Source organism: Colobus angolensis, unplaced genomic scaffold (assembly GCF_000951035.1).
Source record: "Colobus angolensis palliatus isolate OR3802 unplaced genomic scaffold, Cang.pa_1.0 Scaffold27, whole genome shotgun sequence".
Classification (NCBI taxonomy): domain Eukaryota; kingdom Metazoa; phylum Chordata; class Mammalia; order Primates; family Cercopithecidae; genus Colobus; species Colobus angolensis.
The window spans coordinates 14,226,568-14,237,859 of record NW_012115932.1 but is presented as its reverse complement, the minus strand read 5'-3'; the positions used below and the strand labels follow the sequence as shown (position 1 = coordinate 14,237,859).

General features: G+C 39.5%; 1 protein-coding gene across 1 annotated transcript in view; it reads left to right on the top strand.

The window, feature by feature from the left end:
* Positions 1-9,150, top strand: part of LCP2 (lymphocyte cytosolic protein 2 (SH2 domain containing leukocyte protein of 76kDa)) — a 50,118-nt gene extending 40,968 nt beyond the window's left edge. The window contains exons 18-21 of the mRNA XM_011947759.1: positions 4,022-4,116; positions 4,728-4,805; positions 6,353-6,508; positions 8,418-9,150. Coding sequence (XP_011803149.1) covers positions 4,022-4,116; positions 4,728-4,805; positions 6,353-6,508; positions 8,418-8,540 — 452 coding nt within the window. The 3' untranslated portion in view covers positions 8,541-9,150. The remainder of the gene's footprint in view (positions 1-4,021; positions 4,117-4,727; positions 4,806-6,352; positions 6,509-8,417) is intronic.
* Positions 9,151-11,292: the final 2,142 nt, after the last annotated feature.

The following is an 11,292-nucleotide window of genomic DNA, read 5'->3' as shown; positions in this document are numbered from 1 at the left end:
ACACACACGTATACATATACACGCCCATACACACATGCACATATACATGCACACACACGTATACACACATACACATATATACATGTACACACACGTATACACACACGTATACATATACACGCCCATACACACATGCACATATACATGCACACACACACATATACATGTATACACATGTATACACACACGTATACATATACACGCCCATACACACATGCACATATACATGCACACACACACACACATATACATGTACACACATGTATACACACACGTATACATATACACGCCCATACACACATGCACATATACATGCACACACATGCATACACACATACACATATATGCACACACACACCATGTGCACACACTACACACACACTATTACACACACCACACACATGCACATATACATGCACACACACGTATACACACACACACACAAACATACACACGGATGTACACACACGTATACACACACGTATACATATACACGCCCATACACACATGCACATATACATGCACACACACACACACATATACATGTACACACATGTATACACACACGTATACATATACACGCCCATACACACATGCACATATACATGCACACACACACATATACATGTATACACATGTATACACACACGTATACATATACACGCCCATACACACATGCACATATACATGCACACACATGCATACACACATACACATATATACATGTACACACAGGTATACACATACACACACATATACACACATACACAATACATGCACACACATGCATATGCATACACACATACACACATGAACACACCTACATACACCTCACCAGGAAGCCAGCCCTCATCCCCAATCTTCCTGTGCAGAACTACCCCTCCGGCTGCTATTTCCCTACAGACCTCAGAATCGTGCTTGGCTTTCTCTGCAGTTTTAGATTTCCATGATTAATCTGTCCACAGTTGTGAGTTGGGAGCGTGTTCAAAATACAGACTAAGAGAACTTAACTTCACAGATTCTGATTCAGTAAGTCTGGAGTGAAGTCAGGGACCTGCGTTTTTAATAATACCACCTCTGGATGTCCATGATAAGTATTCGCATAGGGTGTTCTGCAACTTGAACATGCATACAAATCACCCAGGATTACAGATTCTAATTCAGGAGGTCGGGGATGAGGCCTGAGTTCCTGAATTTCTAACGTATTCCATGCGACACTGTGACTGCTGGTTCATGGACCACTTTGAAAGGCCGGGGCAGGACTAATTTGTGTTTTTTATCCTTAAAGACTTGCAAGTGACAGGCACTTGGTAGACACTTTAAAAATGCTTCTTGAATGAGCATCAAATGACTGTGGAAAGTTACCCAGCTCTAGTAAGTAGATCTTTACCATTCCAGGAAACTGGCTTAGCATTGCCAGATTTTCCAATTTGTTTTCAAGAAAAGTGAAATTATTTAATGTTTAAGTGTTGTCTTAAATTTTTAAAAAAATGCTGTGAAGAACAACAACAACAAAAAACACTTTTTGGCCAGGCACAGTGGTGCATGCCTGTAATCCCAGCACTTTGGGAGGCCGAGGTGGGTGGATCACGAGGTCAAGAGATCAAGACCATCCTGGCTAACGCGGTGAAACCCCTCTCTACTAAAAATACAAAAAATTAGCCGGGAGTGGTGGTGGGCACCTGTAGTCCTAGCTGCCCGGGAGACTGAGGCAGGAGAATGGCATGAACCCAGGAGGCGGAGCTTGCAGTGAGCCGAGATTGCGCCACCGTACTCCAGCCTGGGAGACGGAGCAAGACTCTGTCTCAACAACAACAACAAAAAAAACCTTTTTTTTGCAGTCATGTTCCGTGTACAGTGTGTGCATGGGCCAGTGTGCATTCAGTAGAAAACTGTATTAGTAAATTTGAATTGACAGCCTGAGAATCAAGAGCACATCTAAGGTATTCAGTTGGATGCATCATTCCATAGAGGGGCAAGATCCCACTGCTGACACCAGTGGCACCCACTAAGTTTTCAACAGTTTCTAAGCATTTGAGGTTATGGTGTCCACGTTCACCACATGATTTTCAGTTTCCCACCCAACCCCTAATTTTTCACAATCCCCAAAACTCACTGTGTTTTGCAAACACACATTTGTGTTACCTTCTTGCCTCTGTAGCCCTCTGAGTTCCAGACACATCACAGCAGTATTTTCCAAAGCAAGTTCCACAGATCTCCAGTTTTATGAGTCTGAGATGGAGCTTATTAATGCAAATAGTTAATTATTTTTGGAACATTAGCTTCATCCAAATTGATCCCTTTTCCCCTAAGACTGCTAGGACACCTGGTCCTCGGTCTTCTCCACTGGTTGCTCCAACATCAGAAGGGTAAAAGTTGTGTTGTGTATTGTCCAAAAATCTGTGACAACTCCCTTCAGAGTCTAGATATTAAGGGTGGTAGGTGACTACAATAAAACAGTGTATGTGCTTCTCTGTTGTGATTTATAACTCTATGATGCCGACCTGCAGGTGCAGAGGCAGAAAAAGAATCATTTCTTAACTGTAGAACAGCCATGCAATGCAGGCCTTGGTTCTGTTACTCTCCTGTATTGTTAGGTTTCATTCATTCAACAAGCATTTTGAAAGTGCAAGTGTTCGACTACAAAAAAAGTGGGATGGGGAAGGTCTGTCTAGGCACTGGAAACTTGAAGAAGGAAGGTACTGGCAGCTCTGGGCCAGCTTGTTTAGAAACAGGGAAGGAGCATCTTAAATAATCCTGGTGATATGGCTCAGGAGACTTGTTTAGAAACAAGGAAGGACCATCATAAATAATCTTGACGATATGGCTCAGGAGGCTTTAGCCCTTCCAGGTGACTCTCCTCTCCTCAGTGGTGTAACAAGGTAGGCATAGTGACAATTCCTGGTGTAGAACCACCAGAAGTACTCGCTAACATGCAGATTTCTGGGCCCTAGGTGCTTGAAAGTCGCCCAGTGATTCTGACTCATGCACAGTAACATTTGGTAACCGCAGGTTTAAGTTTTGGCTTTGCCACTGATAGCACATGATTTGCTTGGCCTCTGAGCCTATATTTCCCCATATGCAAAATGAAGACAATACCTACCTTGTAACATTGCTGTGAGGATTAAAAAAATGTACACACAGTACCTTACTCAAGATCTGGACAGAGTTGTACTGAATACATTTTTGTTGAAGGTATGAATGAATGATGGATGAATAATTAAGAGAACATTCGACTCACAGAATTTTTCTGTCTTTAACCACAGCCTGGCACACAGAAAATACCCCGGGCAACCTCAATAAACACAACTAAACCTTTCCTGAGATTCGGAAACTTTCTCCTAAAGTTTCAAGGAATTGTAAATGAGAAAAAAGAGTTTTAGAGAAGATGAGACATAAGTGCTGGGTAATTAATAGGTGCCCAACACAAACTTCCTGATCTGTAGAGCCTTCTATGTGAGTTGAACAGTTCTACCTGTTTAGTTAGAACAGCAGGTAGCAATCTTTGATTCTAAAAGCTAGCAATATTCTCAAGGTAATTTCATCTTCTCTTGGGTCACTTACATTTCTTTTTGTGGAAACATTAAGAACGTAATTATCTTCATTACTGCCTGTCCCTACATCAGCTGTTGGGAATCCATTCTGCCTATGCTGAGATTATAAGAATCTATGAAAGATATGTCTCTTGAGCACTCATTTTATGTTCACACTCATTAAAACAATTGTGAACTTTTTAGTAAAGGGATCTAGTCACTTTATATTATGTAACATGCACATTTAGAAAATCACTCAAAGTTGAGGTTCTCTTCTCAAAGTTTTACTGGCATGATTACAGAATAATGCCTGAGTAGCTCCCATGGTTTCAAACAGAAGAAAATTATTTTTGAAGCCCGGATTTCTTAAAATGCTAACTGTAGGACCAATCGCAAGAGTATTTTTTTTTTGAGGGGGGGAATGTGTTTTGATAGCAGTAAGTAATAGCTTACAGTAAATTAACTTTCAGAACTCTATACTTTTGAAGGCCCTAGCAACAGACCACCTATCAGAGCCGAAGGCAGAAACTTCCCCTTGCCACTTCCAAACAAACCTCGGCCCCCATCCCCCGCGGAAGAAGAGGTAAGAGAGCACATGTTTTTATTTTTGTTTGTTTGCTTTTTCCCTGGTAAAAGAATCACCAGAAACTCCCATTGAATGTTCTTCTATACTTTTATCTTCCATTTGTTTTATTTTATTTATTCGAAAAAAAAGTTAAAGGAGAAGATCCAGATGAGCAATATGTTCTTTTTCCTTGGCATTCTTTCAGACTCTTTCAATGGCAAACGTATGTTTTGCATTACACAGCACGAAAAGTAATCCTGTTTTTTATGTTTATGACCTTGATTCGTCACTTAACTGCTCGATAAACCAGTTTTTTTATCAAGCAGGTTATTATACTAAACTGAAGAAATTACTGTATCTCCATCTTTCCTGATTAGAGGTTCCATACTGTAAGGAACACTTATTCACAGGTATTTTTGCAACCAGCGTCATGATAAAAAGCAGTTCACACAAAATGTCTTCTATTTAGCCTCAGCTAAATGACTCTGAATGCAAATTAAGAAAACAAATGTTTCAAACCTCCTGGAATTGAGGTGGTGATTTATGGAAATGATTACTCATAGGCTTTTCTTTTCACTTACATCTGTAACTGTAAAATTTATTCAGTTTCTAAAAATTTACATTTTCAGAATTCATTAAATGAAGAGTGGTACGTTTCTTATATTACCCGACCAGAGGCGGAAGCTGCTCTTAGAAAGATAAACCAGGTATTGTGCTATAGTTTATTTTAACATAGTTATAAATATTAATGGCAGAGAAGGGAACTGACTTGTCCTGAGTACCCATTACAGGCTAGTAATTCTGCTAGGTGCTGTTGCTAACTGTGATACCGAGGAGACCCATTAGTGCCAGCTTCACAACTACCAGCACCCATAGCAGGGATTCCTAGGCTCGGGAATCATTAGGCTGGCAGAAGAATCTCAAGGCAGTCATTTGGCTGGCAGAATCTTAGGAGATTTTATTAATGGAAGAGTTTGTCTTGTCATACGAATCACATGGTGTCAGAAGGAGACTCTCTTTCCCCCAGAATTCCAACATTGTACCAGTTCTATCGTCCTCTTAACACAGATATGCCATCCTTGTTGATGTGAAAGGACCGATATTAAAGAGACGGCAGCAACTTTTTGCTTTTTGCCCTAGACGTTTCTAGCTAGTCCTTTAATACATAAAGTCTTGAACATATTTCCCGTAGCCAGTGCTGAAACTTTACCTTAAATTTATTTATCAGAAATGGGAAAGCAAAACTCTTTCATCTTTCACATTTAAACTCCACAACAGTAGTTCTCAGTAGTAGCTGCACATTTAAATCACCTGGAGAACTTTTGAAAAATCCCGATTCCTGAGTCTTGCCTTGAGATTCTAATCATTCTGGGGTGCTGTGTCAGCTCTGGGAGTCTTCAAAACTTCCCAGGTAATTCTGATTTGAAGCCAAGACTGTGAATCACTGGTCCAGAAGTATGTTTGTTTAGCAGAGATGTTCTGACAGGCTCAATTAATTTGCAATAAAAGGAACAAAGGAAAGCCATTATTGCCAACTCATGGCTATTTAAAGCTATCCTGATTTGGTATGAGGAGAAGGGAGTAGTTTAAAGGAGTCCTTACCAATTAATTCTATTTTAATATTAGATCTTTATAGCATTAATATTATGTAGCAATAATTTATTGAACAGAAATTTAAAGTACAGGACAATCAAAATAGTAGTTTAGCAAATATCAGAAAAAAAGAAAAGAAAAGAGAACATCTGCATTCAATTTTGTTCAAGTGTCTGATGAAGGAAAGACTAGGGATCACAAGGTTTTAAGAAGGGTGAATTTCGTGGCATTTGGGTCTTTTCTGACTTTGGATGTGGAAGAGAAAGGTTAGGGAATTAACTCACAGGAATAGTAGGAAGATATATCTTGAGTTAACCAATAAAGTTTTTTATTTCTCCTGGCCTTTTATCCACTCAACCACCCATTATTTATTACTGAACAAAAGATTCCATTTTTATAAGAGACTTTAACAAGATTGACTTGGAAATCTCTCTGATACAATCTCTGTTGCCTTTCTTAATAACAAAATAACTCATGACACATGGGATCTGTAGCTGTTTGGAGAACTGAATGTTCATTGAATGACAGGTTTTGCACTCAAGAAGCTGCAAAGTGAAACTGACATGTTTGTCAGATCCCTGGAGGCTTGTCCACCATTCTTGCAAGCAACAAAAATATTGACTTTTACTGCTCCCATAATAACAGGAATTTATCTTTTTAGGATGGCACATTTCTGGTTAGAGACAGCTCTAAAAAAACAATAACCAATCCATATGTCCTCATGGTGTTGTACAAAGATAAAGTTTACAACATCCAGATCCGTTATCAGAAGGAAAGTCAAGTTTACTTGTTGGGAACTGGACTCCGAGGGAAAGAGGTAAGGATTTCAAATTTCAACATTTTCCCAAAGTCTTTTTTTATGCCACTCTGCATGCCTTCATGGAGCAATCTTTGGGAGTCCATGCTGTATAGCAAATTTAGAATTAAATCACATTAGTGAAGCCCTTCATTTATTGGAAAAGAAATAAAGCAAAATCTTTGCAATGGTTACTTCTGCCATAGGATTCTTTCTTATATATCTTTTATTCCAAATAATCACATGTATAATTTTCAAAAGCAAGAAAAAGTATGTTAACTTAAAAAAACCTATTTAGATGGTGTCAAAGGCAAGTTCCTGCTGTTATTCACCTCTGTGACATAATTTTAATGTAGGTTGCATTTTAAGTTGACACCACCTGGAAAAGAGGAAAAACTGGAATATTTGCTGGGGTGATTATTCAAATACTTGGCTCATTTCTTAACAAAATGGAGCTTTGGCCTTGTGAACATGGCCAGATTGCCAAATAAATTCTCCTCTGTTAGGCCAAGGTTTAGATTCTCATGCCAGTCACTTTTTGAGTGATAATCAGAACTGATGGAAAAAAACCCTCAGGGCTAGTTTTTTGCAAAGGAAACTAACAACTGAAGGTAATGCCCCAAATAAATTCTAAGTTCAAAGTTCCAAGAGGAGGACCAGCTGAATCAAACATGTCCAGAATGAGAAACAGCTTACCCATAACTTCTGCTTCACATACTTCTGTTATGATAATGATAATGAATAGAAAAAAAATGCATACTTGTGGTCAAATGTTTGAATCACTGGTTGGCAGTGGATTGAGCTGCACGGACCCTATAGAAGCAGAGGTGTGTGCTCTTCAAGATGTATCCTGGTACAACGTGGAAACACACAAGTTCAGGCCAACCACTCATTGCAGCTCCCATGGAGGGAGGCACCTAGCAGATTAGTCTTAAAAGAAGTGCATTATCCTGTTAGTGTTCCTAGGTGAGTTGTGACCCATGTCTAGAAAAATGAATTAGGCTTCTCCCTCTCTAGCAAGCAATCAAGGCTGGGGAGATCCAGGCTATGGCTGCAAAGACTTGCCTGCTGAGCCCTTATGAGTGTGAAGGTGGCAGTGAGGACACAGCAGAGAGATCAGGAAGGAACTCCTGTGCCATGCTGCATATCCCACCTCTAGACATCATGAACTGTGTCTGACCTCCTGAGTCCTTATACTTCCTAACACTATTAATGACTGGGGGTGAAACAGAGATACAGAAACCAAAATCAAAACCAAAAACAGAGCAACCCGAGGCAAGAATATTGTAATCATGACTATGTACATGACCCCTTCATATGAAGTTAAAAATATGTGCGTTTCAAATTACATATATATATATAAATATATATATATACACACACACACACACGCACATATTTTATCTTTTTTTTTTTTTTTTGAGATGAAGTTTCCTTCTTGTCACCCAGCCTGGAGTGCTGCAATGGTGCAATTTTGGCTCACTGCAACCTCCGCCTCCCAGGTTCAAGCAATTCTCCTGCCTCAGCCTCCCAAGCAGCTGGGATTACAGGCACACGCCAGCAAGCCCAGCTAATATTTTTGTATTTTCTAGTAGAGACAGGGTTTCACCATGTTGGTCAGGCTTGTCTCAAACTCCTGACCGCAGGTGATGCACTCGCCTCGGCCTCCCAAAGTGCTGGGATTACCAGCGTGAATCACCGCACCCGGCCCATATTTTATCTTTTATCTATGGTTTGTTGGATGTTTATGGGAAATTTTTTTTCAGAGTTCTATAGCAGAAATCACTAAACTAATTGCCACATTTACCTTTTTTTCCCACAATCCTCATCACTTGAAGAGGCAGGATATATTATGCAGATAAAAAACTGAAGGTGAAGTTCCTGCTTTTCATTCAAATGTTGACTCATCTCCCTATCTTGACTCTTTCAGGACTTTCTGTCTGTGTCAGATATTATTGACTACTTCAGGAAAATGCCACTTCTGCTCATTGATGGGAAAAACCGAGGTTCCAGATACCAGTGCACATTAACGTATGCAGCAGGGTACCCATAGCAAGTTATAGCTGAGCAAATGAACCATCCTCCTGCCTCTGTTGCCAACACGAGATCAACCAGCCTTGGTCAACGGACACTTAGGACTGAACTGAACGCCTCGCCATGAACACAAGGGTTTTATCCTTCCCTTTAAAAACAGTGTTTGAAATGAAGACTGTCAAATATCCCATAATTTATTTATTCTTCTTCAATGTTTGTAAAGTGCATAAGTCATGTTCACACTTGAAGTTTAGTAGTGCACTGTAATAATTCATTTTTTAAAAGTTTTTTTAATGCCCATTTCAAAATACAGTAGTTTACACAGCTACAGAAACAATTTGGGGCACATTTTAAAACACTGAAACAGTAATAGTTATTGGTATCACATAAAACTGAATTTTTTACAGCCAAACCTCTGTCAGTCAGAGGCATTCATTAGTTTTATACATGTAATTTGAAAATTACTAAACCTCATTTTCTCAGCAGCAATAATTTAAGAGGCTTCAAAAATATAATTTCACTCTTACTTATTTGGTATTTTTTTCCTGGGGGGATTTTTATGTAATTTTTTATGAAAAGATAAATGCATGTTGAGATAACTTCTGGGATTAAAATAGTCTTTTGCTTTACTTTTTTGGTTTCCTAAAACAACTTTATTGACTTTTAGTCCATACTGTTATATTTTTGTCTTAAAGAAAATTTAAACTACAAATACCAAAACATTTTAAATTTAGGGATGAGACTTTGGTGTATCATGGTGTATGTTTAATGAATACATCCGGGGTTAAATTGGCGTTTCTTCACATCTCCACACCCACACCGACCATTACACCTCCCCACCAACCTTCTCTTAACCCCAAAAGCATTGTCCAGGGACATAGATTTTACCAAAGGCTCCCTGGGAGGATGAGGGAGCAACACTTTAGATAAATTTGATCAGACTTTCTTATTAGATATGGCTCTTCTATCTCTTGTTATCCCCCTGACAGCTCTGCCATAAAGTCCCTTCTCCTCATCCTTCCCAAACAGGCTGTATAAGTGCTTTGAAGTAATTAAACTCTTTCCTTCAGTTTACAAATCTCACTTAACAAAAAATATAGGCATTCAGCCAGATTAAAAAACTGGTATTCAGCCAAATAGTGACAATCAGTTGTTCTTCAAGTTTTTCCCTTTGGGACCTTGGTTGTTATTGCACAACTTTTATTAGCAACAATTTTTGGCATCTCTGCTTAATCTGCAAGTTTTCGAAATGGAAAAGAGTATCTTGCATCTTCATTTTCATGAGCTAATAAAAGGGGTATTGGAAGGAATCTAAGAAGTCACCATTTTAAAACTGATGACACGTTAAGATAAGGAGTATGCGGAATGTAGAGATTTTAAACTGGTAAAAATGTTGTTTCACAAAATCTCATCCTTAATAACCATTAGTTCTCAGTTAGGGTCCAAAACTTGGGAGTTCTAAGGTTGAAAACTCTGCATTCATTTACATGTTTATACAACAGGCTATTTAGCAAATATTTACTTAGTGGCTCTTCTGTGGTAAACAAGTGAGCTAGGTGCAAGGTAATAAGGATAGCATACACCACAGGTTCTAGTATCAAGTAAGCTCAACTTGTCTTGCTTCTCCGTATTCTATCCTTATGATTCAAAAATATCTAAAATGAAGGACCTGATAGATTTCAAAGCAACTATTTGGTAGTGAATCATGTTTATAAAGCAAACCAAAGCTCATTTTAAGTCTCTCAGTGGAAAGGGCTATTAGGATTAAGATGTTTTATTCCACGGCTATGACTGAAATCAGTATTGGGAAGCTAGTGTTTTCATGACTAGCATTCTCTCTCTGTTCAAGCACTGGCAACTCCTTTTTGCCGGGCCTTGCCTCTTTTGGCCGCAGGCCTGTATACGACCCCAGGTGCATCAATCACAGGTGCTCAGAACTCTGTTCAGTGATAAATAGCTTACTAAAGCTGGGTCAGTCAGGGTCACTCTCTGAAATGTTAAAGATGAAGCCTGAGACAAGATCTCTTTTTTTTTTTTGAGACGGAGTCTTGCTCTGTCACCCAGGCTGGAGTGCAGTGGCATGATCTCGGCTCATTGCAACCTCCGCCTCCCGGGTTTAAGCAATTCTCCTGCCTCAGCCTCCTGAGTAGCTGGGACTACAGGAGCCTGCCACCACGCCCAGCTAATTTTTGTATTTTTAGTAAAGACGGGGTTTCACCATGCTGGTCAGGCTGGTCTTGAACCCCCAACCTTGTGATTCACCCACCTCGGCCTCCCAAAGCACTGGGATTACAGGCGTGAGCCGCTGCGCCCAGCCAAGATCTCTCTTTTATCTGGGGTTCCCAAAAGGCAATGCTGTACACTTGGAGCTGCCTGCTGCCCTGCAACTATTCCCATTTACCAATTATCTGGAAGAACCAGTCTACAATAGAAGAGAATGAAGCCAACACACAAAAACACAGTAAAAGGATAAACAAATCAGTAGGATCCCTGAAATCTATTCCAACCATGGGCTTCCAAGTCACATGACTCAATAAATTTTTCAGCTGGTTGAATTGTGCTTGGCGTTCACTACCAGGAGAGTTCTGACTAATATGAACTCATACCACCAATTAATAATTTAGTAGCTCTCTTTCAACCTGAGCCAAAATCAAGCATAAGCTAAAGGATAAGCAGTGACCCATGGCCAATTTCCTATGTCATACGCTTGCCATTACTGAAGTAAGTTAAGCCATTCTTCAAAACATTCAACAGCCTTCAAGAACATGAAC